Raw genomic sequence first — 25,593 nt, forward strand, 5'->3', positions numbered from 1 at the left:
TGAGGCGCCATTTCTCATAAGCTCTTCCAGTAGTTTCAGTACATTTTCTGTATATGGTGCTCAGAGTTATTGATGTTGCAAACAGGAGGTGATGATATACTGAGTGTCCCCTCTGAGTCATGTCCGGAGGACACGTAGCTTCAAGGACGATTTCTTCCAAAGCCTGTGGCTGTCTTCTTGCACCTCACATCAAAAACTAGATTTGTGGAGGTGTTTATGAAGAAGTAAAACAGCTTACTGGTCTGAATTCCTTTCATCATTTCCCTAAAGCCCTGAGAACCAAACCAATATTGACATGGGGGAGGAGAGGCGGGTGAATGTTGAGCAGCTGCTGCGGCTAATGGGATATGAATTACGGTCATTTCTGGCCTCTGCATTTTTAACATAGAAACATTGCATGACACCAGAATGGAATAGAGAAGTGGTCACCAGACGGGGAGGTAGACATCTTGACGTCACATGTTTCCAAAGTCAGTGTGGAACTCAGGCCGGGTATACAACTCTCCTTTAGTGGAAAACTCTGTCATCACTGTTGCTAATAATGCAAGTAAAGCTACCACTTCTTCTAAGGTGACATTCCTCTTAACATTTGTAAATTACTTAGCTTCATTTTAATGATATGTTAAACAGTGTTTCATTTTGATTACATCCAAAAATGTATACATATCTCCTCTGAGCACACCTTTGTCTCTACTCCTTCCAGGTTAATAGCATGCGGAGCGGTGATGCGACCCTATGTAGAGGCCAACATATCCCACAAGTCCCACACCACCATCAAGTACTTTCTGAAAATGTGGAGCAGCGTCAGCGAGACACTGATCTTCATCTTTCTGGGTGTGGCCACGGTGGACGGACCTCACGCCTGGAACTGGACCTTCGTCACCGTCACTGTCATTCTGTGTCTGGTGGCACGGGTCATAGGTCAGCTCTGCTGCAGTGATTCTCACAACTTCTTTAAATACACGCAATAGTGCCATGCTGGAATGTGTAGCAATACCGTATGAAGGGGAAACGGTTGACCTAGAACAGAGAAAATGTTGCTGCTTTGTTACGTTGTCCGTTTTTGGGGTTGAGTCACGCAAGATGTTTTTGATAATGTGGTTCTGATAAATGTCTACATGACACATTTACACTTACACAGAATTCTCCATTAAGTGTTTTATTTATTTTGTGTTTTATTTAACAGATTCTTCAGTAACGGGTCTTAATTGCAAACCAAAAAGCGCACAAGTAAACTTGCTGACAATTTATTTTCTAAGTAGATAAGTGTATTCTGGTAGTCTTTGAAGTGAGTTGCAAGTTACACAAAAAGGCTGTCTTTGTGTGAAAGACCTTTTCAGAAAGGGAACTGGAAACACTGACAGGACTAAATTTCACCATCAGGTTCCATCGTGAAGTTGTCAGTGTGTGAGAGGAAGCGCTGCAAAGGATTTCGTGTTGACATCAGTCTGTCACAAGTCCTTCTGTTGATGATTTGTCATACTAGAGAAATTAACATTGCTGGAGAGAGAGATTGAAAGTGAAAGAACGATGAGGCACATTCATTCGTGCATCCTGACTTCTTTATTTGACATTCATGGTGTGAGGAGCTGTTAAGGCTTTGAGTAGACATTCCAAACCCAAATATGTTGTCTGTGATTGAGTTGTTGCTGTCAATAGTCATGCATATCTTAGTTGTATCACATGAGACAAGATCTTGTGATGGAAAACGACTCAGCAGTTCTTTGTCCTGTCAGTTAAAGGATCATTGCAATGGTTTTGCAGGTTATAGGTTGCCCAAAGTGTCTTTAGTGTCCCTTACAGGGCTGTACTGCAGTTCTGTGGTCAGAACACATTCTCACCTCAAAGTTCGGTAGTAACCGGACCAAGACCACCTCCTCAAGAACGTCTGTCCAGTTGTTTTGGTGTGCACCCGAGTGTGACTGCTGTGTTCACACCTGCCCAAACGAACCACAGGCAAACAAACTAGAGTTCAACTGAACCAAACCAAACAGGGCAGGTGTGAAAGCACCCACAGTTTACAGAGTGGTTGAGTTGGAGGTTCTGCAGTGCAAATAAGCAATATACTGACAACAGTTAAGTATCTATTGTTAACATGTATATGGCAGCAGGGACGCTGGAAACTTTATATCTCCTGGTCCTCATAACAGGCACTTCTTTGTTGGTTGTTTACTGCAAATGACATATTTTGCAGTACTGTGACCTACTTTCCAAAGAATGCTTTAGTGTTTTTAATCTTCCAGGCTGCAGTTGGTTTTCATTTATTCCAAATTCAAATAGCAGACTTTGCTGGAGATGGGTTTTCCACTATAATAACACCATATCCACAAGTGCAGATTGTTTGGAAAAAAGGGACAATGCGTTACCAAGCATGCTTTTGGGGGAGAAAAGCAGATAGGATTTTCACTGTGATGGACTGGCTACATCAAGTGTCAAGTCTTTGCAAGTTGGTTTTATTAGTTATGTGAAAATAAATCAAAGCAATGACTGTGTGAACAGCACACAAAAATTGTGTTATTTTGACTTAGGTATACTTTTTTGTTATGGTCTTATCATAATGGCAAGCACTGGCATCTTAAAATGTCAGAAAGGACACTGTAAGATCTCAGTCTGTAAAATGCATACACAGCCACAAACCCCAAACTTGCTTTCACATTACATTGTCCTCCCCAGGTGTGGTTGGTCTGACCTTCGTGATCAACAAGTTCCGCATCGTCAAGCTGACCACCAAGGACCAGTTTATTGTTGCCTACGGTGGCCTGCGAGGTGCCATCGCTTTCTCCCTTGGCTTCCTGCTGAACAAGGAACACTTTGCCATGAGAGAGATCTTCCTCACTGCCATCATCACTGTGATCTTCTTCACTGTCTTTGTTCAGGTACGAGTACCTAGTATTTCCTATTTGAAGAAGAAAATGTGTCGTTCAGCCTGGCTTACTGTTTTCAGCCTGCCTCAAGTCTTAACCTTATTATGGGATGTTTTCATGACCACAATCAGAGCACACATGTGAAGAGATTTCTGCGTTTTGACTCTTTCACTGTTCCATGTTTGAGACTGTGGGTTTTATTCATGCCTTTTGTTTTTTTAAATATATTTTTTGGGCCATTTTTGCCTTTAATCGATAGGACAGTTAAGCGTGAAAGGGGGAGAGAGAGAGGGAGTGACATGCAGCAAAGGGCCACAGGCTGGAGTCGAACCCGGGCCACTACGGCAACAGCCTTGTATATGGGGCGCCTGCTCTACCTCTAAGCCACCGACGCCCCTATTCATGCCTTTTGTATGTCACCCATTTCATTGCGTCTTTCATCACCAACTATATTGATTTTTAAAACTCCCCTTTTTTGTGATGCATATTTGCCTGTTAAGTCTAAATTGAGTTTTCACAATCATCGCCGTTTGAGTTCACACAGACAAACAAACACAAGGTACACAAACGACACCAGTCTGCCTCAGAACAAACATTTTATTTGCAACCATTCAGTTAAATGTTTGTTGGGAATTGGACATGAAGGAACACTGGTTTGCCTATTTGATGTCACATCAAGTGGTCAGACTGTCTTGGTCTTGAAGTAAACCACTCTAGCTCGTTCAAGAAAATGTAATTTCAACATCTACTTTGAAGTACGCTGCCAGACAGACGGACTGGCAGGTGAAATAATTCATGCATCAAATGTGAAACATATGCCGAAGGAATGCAAAATATGTTTTATGTAGAGACACACTCCGACTGAATCTTCTCACGGAATGAACCTTATCAAAACAAACACAGCACCATAAACTGCCTCAGCCCTGCAGAGTCGGATAAACTAGCCTCCCAGTGAAAGTGTAGGATGATTCTTGGATGTGAATCGGACCCAGAATGGAAGCAACTAAAATAAAACCCTGAAGACGTGTTCTCTCCCCTCAAAGGCGAGATCAGAAACATGTTTTATTGATGCTGCTGGATTCAGCTCTGGCAGTCTGATGCTGAGACAGATGCAGACCAGGAGGGAGAGGGTAGATGCTCCTTTCACCTGCAATATGGAGCTGTTTAAAAGCATGACTCTGTGTGAGTAAGAGTGAGATTGAGTGTGTATTTTTATATGCAGAGAGCTAGTCCAGGAAATATGAAGTAAGAATCTTCAGCATGATATATTGTCAGATTTTCTTGATAATAGTTGATGTAAGAAACAGTGTTTTAATATCTGGCTTACTTCTGATGTATTGTCAATATAACTATTGTAAGTATTCAGACCATTTATTTAAAAATGCTTCATTCATTATCCAGCCGTAGAGGAGAAAATAATTTCATATTTCTGTATTTATGAGGACCAAACATCTTCACAAGCATAGAGAGATGAGGATTCATTGTTCATCCAACTGAAAACAGGTCTCTGGTCTTTTCTAAGAGACAACATTTCCCCCACAATAAAACTGAGGTACAGAATATGACTGCTGCAGGAATTACCAGGGCTGCCCTCGACTAATAACTTTCCTAGTCGACCAATAGTCATCATTTAGGGCCATTAGTCGACAAGTCGCCCGCATGTTTATGGTATTAATTTAAGTTTTAAAATTATATTTTGGGCGGGGCAACACAATGGTTTGAGTTGAAGGTGTGAGAAAGAATAGTATCAGTAACATTGTTAACACTGTGCTACATTACAGAGAAATACAAAACCATACTAATGAACCTTCATTAATATAGGCCTATATTTTATCTACAAGTGCACGTCACACACTGAGCGAGCCGCCTGTTAATGACGCTGTCAGCAAAGCAATAATGATTGTGCTAAGTGGCTAATGGGCATGTAGCTACTTCCATGTTTCAGATGATACGTCATGTTTGTGGTCGACCAATGAAGATGAGTTTACATATCACCTTGGGTTCATCCTTCACCTTCCCAAAATGATCCCACACTTTGGATTTCCTGCCCGACATGTTATTAACTAGCCTGTGTAATAACCGCAGGTACCAGCCCTGGAAATCAGGGAGTGTAAAATTGCTGTGTCTTTAACCGCCTGGAAAACATGAGGTCAGGCACTGGGCGCTACTTTGGTGACGTTTTTGTGCCAGCTTTTAAGAGTACGGCAGCAGATTGCGTCTGAGATTGCTAAGCAACCTTATCAAGCACTGTACCTGTTTACCTGAAATCAAGAGTGCAGAGCTGATCTTCTCCCAGGCACTGTTTATAAGTGTGTAGGTCTATCGTCCATGGGACAGATGTAAAGCTCTGGGTAGTCCTGCACTAACATGATCAACTTTTCCATATTTATCAGACTGAATATTTACTGAAGGAGGGAAGTATGTCTGTTGGCTGTGATTGGTTTGTGACTCCTGTCTGACTGCTGAGCGTGGCCTCTTCCTGTGTCTGTCCTTTCAAATTAAATTCCCACATGGTCTAGTCATATAGGTTTTGTTGTTTTTTTGACACAGTGCAGCTCCAAATAGAGTTTCACGTTGTTGTTTTTTTGTTTTTTTCCCCCTGCTACTAAGTGGCCAATGAAATCTTGCAGAGTAATGACCTTTCTGGTCGACTAACGTTTGGTTGACTATTACAGGGCAGCCCTAGGAATTACCTTTGTTTTCATAGGCCGACCTGGCAGTTAAGGTTGCCCTGGTTTCCTCGGCAAAAAACAGATGGGAAATTTTCCATTGGATTTTGTTTATGATATATACATGTTTGTTCAGCAAGATAATAATCACAAATAAATACTTTTTTATTATTTTTAAAACATAAGTGGAATCACCAGAAGTCATTTAGCCATTTGTTAGCAACCACCTTTTTTAAAACAAGTAAAGGCTTCAGAATTTAAGAGCTGAGGTATTTACTGACGTATTTTATGTCATGGAACCTTAAAGTCTCTCAAGCTTGTGTTAACCCCACTTGTTATTGCAGGCATCCAGCCAAAAGCCCATTTAAAAAATCTGTTGACTTCGAGATAAGTTAACCAGAAGGGAAAAACTGCTATCTCACTTCCGGTATTTCGTTCCTGCAGCACTTAATGAATGATTCTATGGGTGAACCATAGAATTTTGTACATATTATACTGAGTGGTCTCAAATGGGACTCAAACATTCTGGATAAATAATAATGAAATATTAACTCCCCTCTTGTTTAGGGTGAAGGCATGAATTAATGTTGTCAGTGACTATCTTTATGTGTGATCTGCGCGTTTGAATAGAAATAAGCACGAGGTGATATGAGTGTAGATTCCTTGGCATACATGCGGGGAAGCAGGACTGGATATTATGAAAGAGCAGGAATCTTCTGTCATCCACTTGAGTCTGCTAAGTTAACCAGATGGCTGGCTTAATCTCTTTAAGGAGCAGAATGATATGCTCAGGGTTTCAGGTGCAGAGAGGCTGATACACACACGCACACACACAGGACTGGTTATAATTCAACAGTACCCAAACATCACAGTTTGATTTTACATTCCTGGCACCACTCTGTTGTGGCAGTGCATAGCTGACCAGAAATACACCTTGTCATTACACATGAATACAGTGTTCTTCTAGTAAAACAGCAGTGGGGTTAGGTTTGAAACATACTTTCAACTATTGAGAATAAAAGAAAAAATTTCTGGTGCCAGAAAAAGAGGAAAAGACTGTTTCAGCTTTAACATCTGAGTTGTTTGCTTATTAACGTGGGATGAGTGTTTAGAAGCACTTCAATTCCTGCTTTACAACTGTATACACAGGAACAAACACAATGATCACACACAATTCAAACTGGTGATGCATTCACTTACCAGTTGTGTTTGCAGCCACATTTCTCTTGAGAATAGAATCGTCAAACCCCCGTGCGAACAAGTTGCTGCTTTGAAGATAACACTTGGTTTTACTGTAACTGAAAATAGATAAATCTACACAGAGCATTGTAGGTTCAGTTCTGGATTTCTCTGACGCTTGCAAGAAACATCTCTTTGTGTCTTACATCTCACCTGCTTGTATACTTTAAAGAAGTCTGTCCAGGGAACAGTGGAGGCACAATGTAATGTTTTGAGTTGTTGATAATAAGAAGGATTTCGCTTGGACGTGGATTTGCAGGTTTATTAAAGATCTTTAATGCTGAAATCTGTAACTTGAAATCTGTAACTTTCCACATGTTGTCACCGTCTTAAGTGTTGAGAGATTTACAGTAACGACAAACGGTTTGTTGTGAAAAGCTGTGTGAAGACCTGCTGTGTTTGTTAATAAGCCGTTGCAGAACTTGGGAAATGTGCCAGCTAGTGAAGTGTGATACTACTTAGCTTCTGCTTGACTTCAGTGAATTAAAACTCAAGCGTCGTCGCTCAGTTTGAAGTTATCTGTAAGCCACACATAAAGATTATAAAACATTTAGGATACAAGCTTTAAAGCACTTGAAAATCCACATGCAACCGTCTCATTTCACTCTTACACAGAGTTGGTGATAAGAGCCTACTTCCGCCTTTAGCTAAGGTCAGGAGGTGAATAATGGATTATGTTTTGTTCCTCTCATCCCTCTTGCAGGGCATGACCATCAAACCCCTGGTGGAGCTGCTGGCAGTGAAGAAGAAACAGGAGGCCAAGCGGTCGATTAATGAGGAAATCCACACCCAGGTAAGACCTCTCCCTTCAGCCTTCATGATCAGAATGATGTCTTGATGGTTTATACATATTAATAACTCAGAGCCTTCGAAATGAAATGAAATGTTTTGAACCACATGACATCTTCTGTATAATTTGATGTGATACACATAGAAAATACTTATAATTTCATCAGCTTCCTCTTTCACAGAGCCTCATTGTTAAGCCACATCAATGTAGTCACTTCCTGCCATGCCTTCTATTTTGCAGAAGTACAAACATAACGAATAATAATACCATTATATAACATTTTGAAATCGAAAAATACACAGCAAATATTTGAATGTTGATATGGGATCGATTTTCTGATGGTGTTACACCTTCCTTTCAGTTGTAGTTATGTAAAATGTCACGTCCTTCAGTAGCAAGAATCAGAAGCCATTAAGTTTTCATTTTCAAATGTAGATGGCTGCTTCCACCTGCTGGCTGTATGGTGGTACTTCATGTTATAGCAGTATACTTGCACAGCGTAGTGAATGAGAACATGACAGCTTTGTTTCCCCCTTTCATAACTGCAACAATTTTACCATCTAGTTAAATATAGCTTGAACACACTATCTCTCTCAGCACACACACAGTTTTTGGTACTCAAACATCTGTGACTGACCACCATGCTCCACAATCCCTGAGTGTTTTACAGCTATTAATACAGCTCAGACACACACACACAGCCTCCTCTGGGGCTTTCCACTAAGTTGCCAGTGCTCGAGGCTAAAAGAACAGTCTGTCCTAATGTCTCCTCCACTGTATAACACCGGTGATTAGTGTTAACAGAGCTGGCTGGCAAAACGGTCACACTGGGCCAGGATGTAGTGTTAAATCTAAAAGAGTGCTACCTCGTCCTCTGGTATGGAGGCTGTGAATGTATTTATGTGTTTATTCTGGCAAGTGGCCAGGTGACGTACCTGTCCATCTGTTACGGAGATGCTGTGGATCACTTTTAGTGATTTCACTTGGTGTATTTATAACTGTGGTGGGGATTAAATCACAACCCAGAATGCCTAGCGACTACAAAATGTTGCTCACAATGACACTGGTAACCTTGTGTAACAATCATGTATGGATCATAATATTTGTGCACCTGAGTAGAATATTTATTTATTTTATTTTATTTTTTTAAACTAAAAAAGTGCACTAGGTTGAGTGTAGATCTCTGTCAGGTGTGTCTGGGGTCATGTCAGTGGGGAACAGGGAATGCAGAGCTGGCTGTTTGTCCAGCGTGTGTGCATAACAGTAGTGGAATGAGGGTGAGACAATATGCAGGTTACATTATCAAGGTGTGACCAGAGTTAGACAGGCTATATGGAAACAAACCTCGCAAACAATGTCCAATTAACCTCTTCCTAAAGAAAGAAGTTGAAGCTCACTCAGTTGTCCCTCACGGCCCCCTTACAGTCAAAATGCCGGGGAAGATAACATAAACAGGGATTTGATTATCTTGTATTGTGCTTAACTTCAGTGTATCATAACATAGCAGGTATGGAATTCATCTGCAGATGCTCCAGTTTAAAATGAGACCAATTTTTATTTTTTGTGGATGTCGATTTTTGAGCAACAACAAAGGCCAAAAAGTGGTCTGCAACAGACAATGTAAAGCTTGTTTTTTAGCCTGGTTGATTGCTGGTAATGCCTGTTCCTATGTGAATTTGCTTTCAGAGGAGTGAGGGGTCAGCAGTCAGTGATGGTATAAAACTGTCAATGAAACAGGTTTTCAACCATTGTGAATCTCCTCAATCACTAGTGCTTCTAAGCATACAGTCAGGCATGTGCACATAAAATATTAGGCTGATGAGTCCAGTAGTTTGTGGGATAGTAGAAGTTAGTAATGGCTAAAAAGTGTGACACACACAGCTGCATGTATACCTGTACCATTACCATGTCCAAATGACAAAACATATTAAGCTAACAGAGTAAACTGGTGAGAGGAGTTAAAGTGTTGGTAGGAAAGAAGAATACTTTTATGACCCAGTCTCAACATAACCAGAGGAGAATGCTTCATAATATACTGCTCTATTGTCTCACCATTAATCTTTTAGACCTGACAGCCTATAAAAACTTTTCATACAGTTGCCACTTTTTAAAATGACTTTTTCACCCCCGCCCCAGCAGTGCCGGGCAGCCTTTACATAAATCAGTCTCTTGTGACAAAGCAGAAGTAAATTCTGTGGCTCTGCTTAATGACGTGTTCCCATAGCAACGCTGCCTGTCAGCCTGTCATCTGCAGGCTTAGTCAGAGCAGCAGGGCGACCTGTGGCCGGCTGCAGTCTGAACAACAAATGCATCTGTACATTTCTGTGGTTCTCTGAGCAGGCGTGCTGCCACAGCTAATGAACACTATCCGTTCAGTCACCTGGCTGCTGGTTTTCTCCTCCGACTTCCATTTTAAAGCTTATCTCCTGCTGTTGTTGATAATGATGTTGGCAGTCTTACCTTGCAGGGTGTTTTTATTGTGAGGAATGGTAACTGGTGAAGCGAAACGGACAAGATGCAGCTGAGTAACGTCTTTTGTGCTAGAGTGTACCTAAATACAGTTAATTAACTTTGTTTGTCATAAATGACAGTTTATACACCAAAAACACATTTCACAGTTTGCCTTTAAGTGGTCTACTCTACATACGGACATTTAAGAAAAGGAAAACAAGGAGGAAATCAGTCTTTCAGTAATTAAAGAGCTCTAAATGGCATTGGTTTGTTTTTGTTCATCTCCTTTTTAAAAGACAATTTTCTGCCTCTTTTTATCCCCAGTTCCTCGACCACCTACTCACTGGAATCGAGGACATTTGTGGACACTACGGACACCACCACTGGAAGGACAAGTATGGATTTTATATTTACCTGACATTAAACTTTTGTTGTCATCATCACAGAAAATGCAAAGTAATATTTTTACACATAAATCATTAAATTGTTGACTGAGTAAAACAGTGAGTGAAAGTTTCCCTTTATTATTTGTCAAAATGGTCATTGATTGTTTTCTGTTATAATCTAATTGGTTTATCCTTTGAGAGAATACACATTAGCTCTACATTGATTTCCACTCTAAATGTGGAACTACTGCTGTCAGTGATCGATTCCCACATGTAATGTCTTTTCTCCCTCTACTATGCACCATGTGTCAAACCTCTCACATCTGTCTCTGACCAGTTCTCACTCACATACCTGTCCTTTTCCCCTGTTCTCTGTATTCATCTGTAACTCATTTCCTCCCTCCAGACTGAACCGCTTCAACAAGAAGTATGTGAAGAAGTGCCTGATTGCAGGCGAGCGCTCCAAGGAGCCACAGCTCATCGCCTTCTACCACAAGATGGAGATGAAACAGGCCATTGAGCTTGTGGAGAGCGGAGGGGGAGTGAAGCTGCCTTCTGCTGTGCCTTCCACAGTTTCCATGCAGTGAGTACTGTAGTCTCTCGTACTCTGAGTTACCACACACAGGATACCAAAACGTCCAGACTAAAGTCCTTAATCCTGCAATAACTGACTTTTACGGCCACTTAGGGGGGAACAATGTCAACACAACACTGACATAACCTGTCAGCTTTTAAGTTGATACTGTGAACTTGTTAACAAATAGTTTCTGATGTACACATATAGCTGTTAAAAAGCAACATCATCACTCACTTGGAGTTGTGTTTTTGTCCAGTATTAACTCTCTTCTAGCTGTATATTTGGTCTCTACCAACTCCTGAGGGAAATTCCTGGCTCTTTAGCTGCTAAATGCTGCTCTGTGTTCACCGGCTAGCAGCTAACTGTGTCTGTCTGCTGTTTGGTGCCGAGCAGGGAGTGCAGTTGGTTTTAAGAGCAAAAATAACACTGTGAGAGAAGTGAGAGTGAACCAGAACAGTGCAGCTGCATCCGGAAAGCTTAACAGTGGGCCGTATCTAGCAATACAACTCCATACAGGCGACAGGAGCTGCAGATTTGTGTTGTAACTCTCTGTAAGTTCATCACTATGAACAACCCCTCTCACAATGTCATTTGATACATTATAATTATCAAAATACCAAGAGAAGGCAATTTAAATGATTTAAAAATACTTGTATTGCTAAATTAATTGATAATTCATAATGCAATGCTCATGTATTTGAGTTAACTTGGACGCATAATAAGAAACATGCCAACATGATATAAACAGAACTACGGTAACTGCAGTAGTTCCTGTCACAGCCTTGAATGGAACAGAAAGTAACAGTTTTATTTTCACACGTTGTTTTACATGACCTACACTGCACTCTGCAGTCTGTCATTTCATGTTTAATGTGTATTGCTTTTATAACTCCTTAAGTTTTGTTTCATTTCTATAGTTATATCGACTGAAAATCTCTTTTTAAGAGAGCACAACACTACAGGAGCACTGATGGGTCACAGTTGTGAGCTGTTTTGTAGCTGCTATTACATTAACAGCACTGTCATCATCACCTCATCTCTCATGTTGCAAGTGGCAAGGAGTTTGTGGTTTTCATTACCCAGGGTGCCCGTATGCTGTAACCTCTAAAAACACCCACTGTACGCAGCTGCATCGGCCTCATTAATTTCACATCTGCAGGATGAAGTAGTCAGTGATAAATTGTTAAATTAAGCCTTGGTCAGTGTTAATTCCCAGTGTGAGTCCATCTTTGCTAAATGTTTTATGTAAATAAAAGCTGGAGACAGTTGGATACACTGGTTGGGATCCTCAGAGGTCACAATTACTTTGCTCACCAGTTTGATCTTAGTAGAAATTATATTTTCTTCCCCACTCGACCGCTCTCAAACCAAGAGTGGACAAGGTCAAACCTGTCTGCGAAATTAATTCAGCAGTGCCAGATACAACAGTAATAGCATCACTTTACAGATAACAAGCCACTTACTTTGCTGATACTGAGTATCTGTTACAGAAAGAGCTACTGTTGAGCTGATAGATTATTTTCCTGGTGTCTGTTCTAAAAACACTGGCTGCTCAATTACACGAGCTGTTACTGACAGCTCACACTGTTCGACACTTGCTGTCAGTCATCTGATCAGTCGATACTAGAAGGACATTTTTAAGGAAATTCTGATTTCAGTGGTTTCATTATTATCACGCCGTTGATTGTCATGTGTTTTTACAAAAGCACACATGATGTGTGTATGTGTCTGTATTACATGTAGTCATAGATTTTTCCCCCACTTTTCTCAGGAACATCCAGCCCAAGAAGCCTCCTCCTGCCAAACCTGCAGAGAGAGCGCTGCCCCAGCTGCCTAAAGGCCGAGAGGAGGAGATCAGGAAAATCCTCAGGAGTAACCTTCAGAGGACACGAATGAGGGTAACACTGCTACATGAACAATAAGACATATCTTATTTGTGTCAGCTAAAGATGTATTGTCTTGTATTACTGGGAGTTCAGAGCATGTCACTACTTGTATTGATTTGCACTGACACCAGTGGTACCTCTGGCATATTAGGCTGTAGTGTATTGATTGCTGGAGTTAGAATTAAATCAGTAGCTCCTCATACACTGACTGATACTGACTTTGATTTTTAGGGACACAGCAAAGCAATTTCATTGATTTGCACAGGCTAAGAGCATTGTTCCCTTGTGGTCAAAATGGCCTCCACAAATGTGCTTTTATCAGGGTTCCTGTGGATCCTTAAAAAGTCTTACAAGGAATTGAATTCATTAGTCTAAAAGTAAGGTCTTAATTTGTATTAGTCTTAAATCAATCTTTTAAAAGTCTTAAAAATACTCAGGCATGGGATGTAGGGTTTCATAAATCATTTTTATCTGACGTCAAATTCTAAAATCTCAAAATAATTGGTAAAGTCTTTTTTTTTTTTTTTTTTAATGATTTGCTGAATGCTTTTTGCATTAACGTCATGCAGTTCAGGATGGTGGAATCAACAGCACTCATATTTTGTTCCTGGCCAGGATGCCCAGAGCAGAGAATAGCTAACAGTCTGTTAGCTAGCTGTTACTGTATCCAGGACGACACGGGGAAGTGCAAATTCTATGAAAATTTGCGATTTAACCAAGATTTCACGGTGTGGCTGAAAGGTGCAATGCATATAAGGCACACTGTACTTTATGCCAAACTCGGTATGATTGGAAACGAGGCAGTGGAATACCACATGCAGAGTGAGAAACACAATATTGCCAAGAAAACTTGCCACCAAATACCAAGTATTTCCCAGTTTGTTCTACCCTCGTCTCCACCATAGACAAAAGTTTTACGTTACAACAAACATTTCAGCAAATTTATCTTTAAATCTCATGAATTGATATTGTGTCTGTTTTTTTCTTCAATTTTGGTTATTGTAAAATTGGTCTTAAATTTAATTCAGGGTGGCTTTATAAAGTCTTAAATCTAACTTGTCTTAAGCTGTAGAGGTCTTGTTTTGTCGTCTGCAGGTCTTGAAGTGGCCATTGCAACATACCACATTTCCAAGGACACTGAGTTTGTGTGATGTCTTGGTTTTGACTTGTGTTTCTGTTCCTTTTCTGGAACTCCACAGTACCCAACTGAGGCAGCTGAAGCTGAACAGGGTTTATTGAGAGTGCAAAAAAGAAAACAAAATGGCGTGTCAAGTCCTTCCAAAATGACATCTCTGACATTCCACTACAAACTCCATGTCCTTTTTCTATATATTCTCACGTATCACTTGTTATTATATTTCAACACCGCATAACACGGTCAACACCTTATCACAAACATAAAGTTCACGTTGTCTTTTTACGCATGAATTTGTCCACACTCTCTTTTTGTCATGAGCACTAAACTGCCTTATGGCACCATACCGGTTGTAAATAACTTGTGCCTGCATTCCAACATATAAATAAAGTAAAGATAAACATAACTATAATCTTATGAACTTATATGATGTCATATCAACACAGAAATTCTTACCAAACATAAATATGGGCTTAACTCTTACAGGTCTTTTAAAATAAACAGAAATAAAACATGCCAAAAACCTCTTTTGTTTGCTTTAATATTTTATCTTAATAATTAAATTGCACAGTTAAACTGAGATGCTTTGTGTGTCTTCTCTCTCTCAGCTGCGCTCCTACAACAGACACACTCTGGTGGCTGATCCATATGAGGACGGCTTGGGTGACTTCCTTATAAAGAAGCAAAAGATGATCGAGCTGGAGAAGAAGGTACGATTATCGGCCTCAGCGAAGGCTACACCTCTTAAATCAAGAATCACTCAGATCCTGCTGTCTGCTTTGTCGAATGCCATTGACACCAGGTCACAGCAGGGTTGATCAATACACATTCTGTTGATTAGTCAAATGCTAAAGAAGACATTTTGTGATGTCACTGTGCAACAGAGACCGTCATATGATCTGGTGTATAACAAAGTAAAAATCAGGAGAAACACAGTAGACAGATGAAGAGCAGCTCTTCTCGTTTCACACCAGGCCACCATCAGTTAAATGATTCAGCAAAAACTATGATTAGTGTTCTAATTAGACTCCACCTTCAGTCGCCTAAATTCATTTTCCCAACACAAATAGGGGCTGATTTATTCGCACGGCTGAGTGGCCCTACCACAAACTTTCATTTCATCAGCCTGTAATTACATAATGAAAGTAGACTCTTGTTTTGGGGTAAATTGAATGTGCCAGAAGCAACTGGAGACTCAAGAGGATTTCTGCATTGACTACCAAAGCACTTTATTTAAATGAAGTTTCTCCGAGATATTGATCAGTGGTGAATTACTGAACTGTTGTTGTTCGGCTGCAGCGCCTCCCAAACAATTAAAGGACGCAGAATTTGTATTTCCTGTATACATTGTACGGAGGTTGCTTTGTGTAACTGCTACATTTTGATTACATGCTGACGGCGCAATCATCTCATGAGCAAACAATATGCCTGTTTTCCCAGATAAAAGACATGAATAACTACCTGACGGTGCCTCCTGCTCCCCCTGACTCCCCCACCATGTGCAGAGCCAGACTGGCCTCAGGTAAACACATCCATCTTAGCCACAGCCAAACACAAACACTCAATAGCTACCACCATCATACTGACAGGTACCACGTGAAACAATAGGAGAAAATATACCATGTCACTGACGGGACCCACCGGGATGAGACATTATATATTGTGAGGCTCATGGGCAGCTTTCACAAAACAAACACAGCAGAAAGCACCGTTCACAGCTGCAGTAACAGATATTTCCCCAATGATGGAAATATGTTTGCATGTGGCAGCCAGCATGTAAACCAGTGTGTGGTTTCATTTTAGGCAGAGATACTGATTTCAAACCTGCTCAGCAGCAGAAAGGGGACAAAGGTAGGTGGTGGGCTTAGAGAAGATTCATTTTGAGTTGTGATAACCTAACAGTGACCCTAACATGCATGTGTCAATTATGTTGCTTGTTAACATTCATTAATTATCCATCACTAATTAGGGGATCTCATGACGTGATTGATGAAGCCAAACTCAGACGAGTTGTTTTAGATGTTTACCAGGGCTGTAACCGTTGTCTATACGGAAGATCACGGTCAGGGGTCACGGTTCAGTGCACGCAGCCACACAGAATACGTGGTATGTAGATTAGAGCTGCTACGATTAACCGATTGATCGATTAGTTGTCAACTATTAAATAAATCCCCAAATAAATTGCTGGTTTCTTTACTTCTCTCTGACAGTATTTGAGTTGCGGACAAAACAAAACATTGTTTTGTCTTGGACTTTGGTACGGTAATAGAAATATTTTCACCATTTTTGCCTGATGAAGGTCTAGTTACTGAAAAGTTGTCGCATTAAAATCAGTGTGTTTGCAAGGTAGACAGTGGGACGTGAGTCTTTTCTACAAGTTTTACTCTGCTCGTCCCTCTCCTATGCACCTGTCTGGAAATAGATGTGTGACGTATTCCTTTTTCGTCGCCGGTCATTTTGACCGACAGGGTCATAAAAAGTCATAATCTATTTTTACTGGTCATTTTAATTTTCCTTTAAGATATACAAAGATATTTAGTTTTCATTTGTTCGTTTTTAATAAATCCAACAAGCAAGTTATAAAGTGTGCATTAATAAGGACATGAACGAAAAGATGAACAGACATCCACACACTCGTGCCATTCTGGACACACCGGACGCGGAACCGAAACGCAGGGCCCAGCAGCGGAGGCAGTTTTCAGTCAGCGCCCATGTTAACCTATCTGACTGTCCACACAGGCCGCTGAGCAGAGCGGAGCGCCCGCGGAGGCAGCGCTTCAGTTCGGCGTCTGGTCTGGTTTTCACGCGAGCAGTAAAATACCGTGTTTATAATTTAAAATAACACAACAGTGCATAACCGAACACATTTTTCAATACCATAATCACTTCATTACAATTTTAATTTTGTGTCACCGAGCCTACAGACATAACTACATGAATAAAATGGTCAATAACAATATGCCCAGTGTTTATCCAACACGCTCAATACATGGATATGCAATGACAAATTGTAATTAACTTATTACGTTATAAAAAACGATTAAAATATGGACTTACCAATGTTTAAAATGACCTGTTTAAGTGAAAAAACGAGTACTGACGGGAACAGACGAGTGGAGTCGAGGTTTAACCGGCGTGGAGAGCGCAGGAGAAATACGCTGCCTGTGTGGACAGTCAAGCGCCTGCGAGTACACTCACAGGACTTCCGCGGCACTACGTGTCCAGTGTGTCCAGGGCTCAACAACGCTACATGAAGCAGATGAATGACTTTTTCTCTGCAGTGTGAAAACGGCAGCCACTGGCTGTGCACTCCGCCACCATGTGGCCAGGGGTGGTAATTGCAACCGGTCAAAATGACTGACGGCCTTGAGATTTTCCGGTCATTGTTGTAAAAAACCGGTCAATGACCGAGAATATCCGGTTAACGCGACCCCAGGTTTTGAGTTATGGGACATTTTATAGACCAAACAACTAATCGATTAATCAAGAAAGTAATCAGCAGATTAATCCACAAGGAAAATAATCCTTAGTTGCATCGTTACTGAGGTTAGTACAACAAGTGGATTGTCTTCCTAGTCAAGCACATTGTAATGAGCGCAAATGAAATGCATGAGCTGGGAGACTCACCTGCTGGTTCCCAGTCAACTACAACAGCAGCAGAGGAGAGGTGTGTTTAAGACCAGGACGATGTGTCAGAGTTGCTACACTGTTGTAGACCATGAGACTAAAAACAAGCACAACGGACATTCGACAGCATCACCCAGATGTGCCAATAACGGGCATGATGAATGTTTTGCTGCTTTGAATGTTTAAATACAGCCAAGGTGGAACTAATAAATCACTCCTCCTATTGCACAGGTTCATTCTGTTAATTTTCAGTTTTACAGCTTATTGTGAGCCGTTACCTTTTGGAGAAAGTGTTGAGTGTTAGTACAGAGTAATATAGTAGTGCCAGTGGGCAGAATGCTACCTCAGCCCCCAACAAAAGGATTGTGTCTGTCTTTGACAAATGAAGACAAAAGTATCCTGACTGTTTTTTTCCCCCCACTGTACCGAACCGTGACTCCTGAACGCGGATATGAGCCAAACCGTGACTTTCTGCACCGTTACCTCCCCACTATTTATAGATTACAGTCAAGCATGATATATTGGAACTTCAGCTTGTGTTTTTCGTTGTAAGTTTGGATATAAAAGTTGAATTATTTCCAGCATGTGTTGCATTATAAATCATCTTGTCTTATTTTACATTAGTTTTGTTGTGTTGTGAAATATCCCAACAGTTTGTGCAGTGATTGTACATTGGTACCTTTGTTGATCTTAATATTTGTTGATTGCATTCCTCTCCCCCTTGTATATCTTATGTTCATGCACGCAGATGGCATCATGGAATAATATTCAATCCCTTTTCAAAGTTATGTTAAAGCTGATTGCCTGATATGGTACCTCTGTCCTGCCTGTAGACCCACAAGCCTACAGCATAAAGCCGACGTCGGACAATGTGCCGACCATCCAGGTAGACCTGGCCTCTCCTCAGTCTCCAGACTCTGTCAACATGATGGATGAGTTAAGACGGGCCGGCCAGCAGCAGCAGGATGAGGACCAAGGCCTGATGATGAAGCCTCCCTCAGGGCAGAGTGGACCTAACAAGCCAGGCGAGGGAGACGGAGGCAGAGACCAGCAGAAGCTTATGAGGTGCCTGAGTGACCCCGGTCCCAGCGCGGATGAAGAGGAAGATGAACCATTTCTGCCTTGATGTGGCAGACTGGATACGGAGGGGTCAGGCTGCATGCCCACCTCCACAGAGGAGAGAGGGCTGCTTCACTGCTCCGCTCTAAGTAATCTCTTTGGTTCAGAAACCAAACAAGCCAAAACTGCTAATACTGTACGAAACCAGAAACAAAAAGCAAAAGGAGACTGTCTGAAAAGAAAAAAAGAGCCATTAGGTTATTATCATTGCTCTTTATTTTTTTTAGACGGGATCGGAACAGCAGTCGCTGCTATCTGACAGATGGTGGAGTTTATGGTTGATAGTCTAAGACATTCAGGAAAGAACTATGCATTACCAAAGGTTTGGACTGTTTTAGTGTCAGATAATGTCATTTTTACTTTAGTGTCAGACAGTTTTTCTTTTTTAATGACTGTGTAGCTGTTGGGTTTTTATGTTTGTTCATGATTTTTTCCATTCTTCTTCAAAGCTACATTCTTTGAGACATGCTGGGCCTCTCTAGTCCTAAATTGCATCAACAAAGCAAACTGCTTTAATCCAGTTTTCTTTTTCGAACATAGCACTTGCGTTTTAAAGTGCTTGTTTTAATTCAGTATCTCACTGAAACTGCTCTTTCACTCTGTCACTTGAAATTGCTGGATATTCAAACAATTAGAGAGTCAGTAGTTTAATATCTTTGGCCTTATTTTATGTCAGACCTTTTCACTCGGTGCATTTCTATCTTTGTCTTTTTTGAAAAATGTATTTTTAATTTCAGGGGTACTAACATCTGTTTGCAATCAGAGTTTGTTCCAGTGTGCGTGGGATGTAGGTTAGAAGCTGGATGTATTTACTCTCTTCATAAAAGAACCACAGTTCTTTGTAGTTGTGCTTACAGACCTGCGGCCTTGTCCTGCAGCAGCGGAGGGAATTATATGGACTTGAGAAATCCCTCACTGCTGTATAAAGAGGTTTGGACAAACAAACTTGATTCTAAAATAGTTAGGATGCTGTGTAAAACGTTAATAAAAACAGAATGCAATGATTTGCAAATTATTTCCGACACATATTCAATTCAATTCAATACAATACAATACAAAGATAAGATAATTATATTGTTTTTTGTAAATTATTAGGGACCAAGCAGGAGTTGTTGACAAAATTGTGGGTTTTTATTTAACCCCCAAAAAATGTGTGGAAAAATTACAAACCAAGAAATGAACAACTAGGCCTATAAAAGAGGTCAACATAACATTACTATACTTAATATAATAACTTAACAAGGTGTTAACTGAACAAATTGACCATATTACTGTGGGGTAACCAAAATGGACGGCAACTACAAAAACTAACTAAACCCAAATCCCCCCCATCTTGTCATCAAACAGTCTTTGTACTGTATGCAATTGAATACATGTCAGAAAGGATTTGCACTACATTGCATTCTATTTTTATTTACAGTTTTAGGAATCAGGGTCGTACAAACGTTGAGTGTTTGGGCAAGACAGGTTTTGATGTCAGTGATCATGCTTGATTCTCCATGTTTTATGTTATATGTTATACCTTAGTTTTTGAACACCCTTTAAAACTCACTCAAGTAGGGGTGGAGTTGTTAGACTAGATGTCTTTCTTAATATTGACTTAACGAATAAGTGCCCATCCAATAGTCACCTTCACACTCCTCGTATATTAAACTTTAGGACCACATGAGCTGATTTCAATATATCAGATCCAAATGCTCACTTCCTTTGACATGCCTGTTTGCATTCTTCAGTTTAATGGCCTTTACAAGAAGCATTCCTGCTCTGCGTCACTGTTCAGCGTATTACACGACAAGTGAAGGTTTGATTTTACAGGAATCCATCAGCACCTCTTAACCTTCTTGAAATGTAAGACTGTAGGCATGTCATGGCAAAAAAAAAGTAATTCTATGCAGTATAGATGTGTAAGATATGTAAATTAATGAAAATATCCTATATTTATGAATACCCTTTAAAACTGAAGTCTTGTAATCTTGTAAACATGCAACACGTTGAGGCAAACCACGAATTCAGAGCTTAGTTTAAACACGGGCATTAAAATAACTGGTCACAAAGGAGTTTTTGCACATCTGACTGAAACGTTCACTGCAGGCATGACGACACAGTCTTGTGTTTTCTTGATACCATAAATCTTTCTTTACTGCATACAGTTGTACAGTGTGTAAAATACATTGCACGTCTTTTTACGGGGCAGCTCATTTAAGTGTAACGACATGAGTCAGTTAAAGTTGTTAATGTGATCATTTGCTGGTCCATATCCGTTTGAACACCTTGTGTGCCACAGCCAACAACATGTAGATTGTAAACCCACAAGTATTCTTTCACCAAAGTCACTTGACGACAGATGAGTGCAGTTTCTCCATACAGGCCATCCAAAGCAAACACTGAAACACAGTCCTCCTCTGGGCGAGTCACTGCTCCAGTTTTCCGGCTGTGTTCTAGGTGTTAGTGGCCACTGAATCCTTCCTGATCCTCTTACATCCAGAAGGCTCACATTACAGCCAAGGGGAAGGAGCAGAAGAACCTGACAGGTTGTTGAGTTTCCTTAACTCCTCTTCTCTGTAAATGGCTTGCTATGGTTGCTATAGCGAGGGTAAGAGGATATTTTGTCTGTGCACAAATGCACTCATGTAAATCCGGGTGTGTAAATGTGCAAATATGAGCGTACTTCTACTGTTGTCAAGCATATTTGGTCCCTTTTGCCCCTGACAATTTGCCTGCTTCCCAATTTCTAAAAGGATAATTACAGCTGAGAGTTGGGAGGGTCAAACCTTAAAGCTTCTCATTTCCCTGTCTGGACCAAATTGAATTTACTGTCGGAAATGTCAGCGTGTGTGACTGAGTGTCGCAGTGGAGGACTGCTGAAAATGTCAACAAGGACGGGGTCAAAGAGAGAAGGGTTGTTTAAAACCCAGAAATGACAAGCCAAACGACTTACAGCGCTTTCCCCCATCTTCACATCCTCCTTTTATCGCTGCTTAAGGGACAGTGATACTTACATGCAGCGTTGAATTTATGAGGTTCTAAAATGGTGTGTAAACTGCAGCTACAAGAATCCCAGAGGACTGTTTCTCTCAAACTGTGAATGGTCACTTAACGTGCTGCTGTTGGGGAATATTTCTATATCATCTTCCCAGATGCTCTTTGATTTGGCTTCTATTTAATGGCAAGTTGTTACTCATGTAACCCTTAACTGCCCTGCGGAGGTTTCAGGAAGGTTGCAGCAAGTAATGGGTGTCTGAACTTACTTCCACTTGTGAATGCATGTAACTGTGTGAATGCAAAGCAGGGTATTTCAGAGCGTATATGCATCACACTCTGCATAGATGCTTATTTTATTGTGTCAAAATAGACGGTTAAGGGTCCGGTGTGAAGGGTTTAGGGGCGTCTGTTGGTAGAAATTGTACATAATAATTATAACTGTGTTTTCATTAGTTTATAATCACATGAGAATTAGAATTGTTTTTGTTACCTTAGATTGAGCCGTTTATATCTATGTACAGAGCGGGTCCACTTCTAGGGAGGATAAAGCCACTCGAGGTCGCCTGCCCGTTTGGCACGCAGGTCAAGTTTCAGTTTTGCAACCTCACCGTGAGATGCCACCAAATCTACACACTGGACCTTTAACATAACTTGAGGGGATGTGATCGAATATAAGGAAACAAAAACTTTCCATTTAAATTAATCCTCAAAGCAAGAGACATCAAATCCCTGAGAACTTCACATTATCCCAAAGACTTTTAATTTCTCCAAAAGAAAAGAAACACTATTTTCATACTTTTACTTTTAAAACCAAATGCATTGGGGGTTTTTCGGGCAAACATTCTCACACCTCAAAGGGAAATGTTTGGTGCAGTGAACCTTAATCTGAAGCCATACAGCCTATAGAAGAACCTATGTCATTGTATTCATATATTATAATGTCTCATACACACGTCATATTTGCCTTTGTTTTGCTCGAATGAAAACTTTTACATTTAAATCGCTCGTGTCTTCAGGTGAATGCTCACTGTGCTCAATGTTCACATGTTCACACTGGATGTTTTTCTACAGTACTGAATTCATCATGGCAGGTCTCTACGTTAAATGTGTTGGACTGAACTACAACAACAACAACACTGTTGTCTCACCAGCATTCACTTCAGCTTTAAAGTTTTACTTTGCATCTGTTTTCTTTATTATGTGCTTTAATTGTGTAACTGCTTTAATGTGCGATTACTTTTTTTTCTGGCTTTACAGGGATATTGAAGTCCCTTGCTTTATTGTCAAGTGCTTTATCTGGATTCATGTGCATTACATCACTCCATGTGCTTTACAGAAGTTTTTAATCTTCACTGTGGGTTTTTTTCCCATCTCTTTCTTGTTTATCTTTAACGGCGCTCCAGAGGCATTTGTCACTCAAACTTTAAACTGTGGCGTTCAGGCTCGAGGAGAAAGAGGCTGAATTTACCGCTTTAAACTCTAATCAGTACAGCTTATAAGCTTTACGCTCAAATTCTCCTTTTAGTTGGATTGTTCCACTGGGAAAGTAAGTTGAAGGCATCAATTACAATCAGCTCCACAATACTCTTTACTTTAAAGTCACACTGGGGGTTTTGCATGTTTTAGATTTGTATTTTAGTTGTGGTATCCAGGCAGCCACTGGTTTCTGTCCATTCACCAGAGCATAACAGACTTTGTAAATACTCTATTATATTGCAGATTCATTTGATAAACTAGGTTCACTTTTTTTTTTCCAGATTTATGAAACTCTCATATGTACATGAAACAGTAGATTCCATGCTAAAGCTGTTTTAATGGAAGTGATGAAGGACAATATCCACAGTCCTCATCCTCTGTGAATGCATTCCTGACCTTAACCAAAGATAATACGAGACTTCAGCAGTCAGAGTTTGACAAACAAGTAGATATCTTCTGCTCTTTTTTGTAGTATTTTTTTGTTTGTTAAACTCAGACTGCTTAGGGCTCATATTATCTTCTGTGTTAAATTGGAAGGCATTTTTTGTGTTTGAGTCTGGATTTTGTCTCCTGTCACTTACATTGAAATTGCCTTTAGAGAGGATCTTTTAAAGGCCAGTATGAGCAGGAGAAACTATTGCAGCAACCAAAAACTGGAAAAAAAAATGGAACCTATGCCTTAAAAGTGCAACAATAAAATGAAAGGAAATAAATGGTTGCCATAAAATTAGGAAAACACAGATCACAAAATCCTCGACACTACTTCAGTATGATTTGAACAACTGTTAGGACTAATTTGGAAACTACAAGAGTTGTACTACACGGGCTAAAATATACAAAAACACAAGTTTGTTCCTTTTTAAAGTGGAAATGGACGACTTTTTCCCCCCTAGCGTCTCCAAGTGGTATTGTTTGTGCTGCTGTTGCAAAGACAACCAACAACGCAGTACACATGCATTCTCTTTCCCACAGTTACTTTAGTTAGTTTCCCCCATCTGCCATCTCCGCTACTGGGGCGAGTAACTGCAAAGAACTTACTTTGAAATGCTTTGGTAACTAGGGATAGCCGCTGATAGCTATCAGGGAAACTAAAGTGTTATCCTCTGCCTGTTTTGGTTGTACAGTGGTTGGCACACTTCCTTTGTGCCGCAAATCGAGCCTTTTCCTGGTAGATCTTACCCAGTAGCAGAGAGACTTGCATAGTGAAAGCGAGACTTATAGGGAACCAATCTAAACTCTGATGATGTCATTACTCTGTGGCCATTACATTGTGCAGTCAACGTTAACGTCGTAATGATAAGTTAAAGCAAAAACACGTGTCTGTTTCCACTTTAAGTACTGAAAGATTTGACCGGCCCAGCAGTGACAGACTACCGTTACGTTTCGGATGAACAGTTGATTCTCTCCAATTACACAGGCAGTAATTACAGTGTGACTCACAAACGCACGTCATCAACATAATGACCCCTGCGGTGTTGTTACTCCACCACCCAGAGACTGTTTTCCTCCCTCGGTTACCTCATCGTTCTCCACCGTTTCACACCACACGAGCACTTTAACGAAGCTGTACCTTTATCTCATAATGGTGATGTTAAAGAGAGCAATAAGTGGCTTTAATGTAGTGTACACATCGTGCGTGGTCATCAGGTGACGCATCATGGGGAAAAGAGCTGTACTTCATGATGGGCCTTACAAACAGGAGTGTGTCTGGGGGGTTTTAGTCATAAAGAAGAGAAGCTGGGGTTTAAATCCTTGTGAATGCCATGCTATGACTCGATAAAAGAGTGAATTTTATTTCCCTTTGTTCATTGTTTTTGTTTTCTTTATCTTCATGTGTATGAATTTATGTGTGTCAGTCAATTATTTGCGGTTTGCAAATTTAAATTTTGCAATAATTAAGAGGTTTTTTTTATTTTATATACACATAAATGGGAATATAGATATATATATATAGAAAAAGAAAAAACTTATGTATTAGAAATTTATGATAATGTATAAATCAGAATCTGAAAGATAACAAGTGTGCACTCTCTTGTTGATTAATCTTTAGATTTCAGCATTCCATTCCTGTAATGAACCGTAAAACTAACAACCAGAAATGAAACTACATCAGAAACTATATACCAAATTAAAGTTTTACTTTATAGCAATGCTGTGTCCATGTCTCATGATTTCAGAAAGATGCGTCTTTTGTTTGACCATGCAACAACTTAAATTAATATTACTGATTTTGTGCAGTTCAGCATCCTTCAATTTGATCTCTACATTCAAGTTTACACATTGGCGTTGGAAGAAGTATCCAGAGCCTTTATTTCATTAAAGTAACAGTTGGTAACTTTTATGAAAATAACTTTTGTCATACTTTAACTAGTTTGTCACTATATTCGAAAGG

General features: G+C 40.3%; 1 protein-coding gene across 1 annotated transcript in view; it reads left to right on the plus strand.

Moving 5' to 3' along the window:
• Positions 1–25,351, plus strand: part of slc9a1a (solute carrier family 9 member A1a) — a 41,160-nt gene extending 15,809 nt beyond the window's left edge. The window contains exons 4-12 of the mRNA XM_050047561.1: positions 704–921; positions 2,674–2,876; positions 7,476–7,565; positions 10,338–10,408; positions 10,806–10,982; positions 12,748–12,874; positions 14,606–14,707; positions 15,438–15,519; positions 18,458–25,351. Of these exons, the coding sequence (XP_049903518.1) occupies positions 704–921; positions 2,674–2,876; positions 7,476–7,565; positions 10,338–10,408; positions 10,806–10,982; positions 12,748–12,874; positions 14,606–14,707; positions 15,438–15,519; positions 18,458–18,750 (1,363 nt within the window). The 3' untranslated portion in view covers positions 18,751–25,351. The remainder of the gene's footprint in view (positions 1–703; positions 922–2,673; positions 2,877–7,475; positions 7,566–10,337; positions 10,409–10,805; positions 10,983–12,747; positions 12,875–14,605; positions 14,708–15,437; positions 15,520–18,457) is intronic.
• Positions 25,352–25,593: the final 242 nt, after the last annotated feature.

This window comes from Epinephelus moara, chromosome 6 (assembly GCF_006386435.1).
Source record: "Epinephelus moara isolate mb chromosome 6, YSFRI_EMoa_1.0, whole genome shotgun sequence".
Lineage (NCBI taxonomy): Eukaryota > Metazoa > Chordata > Actinopteri > Perciformes > Serranidae > Epinephelus > Epinephelus moara.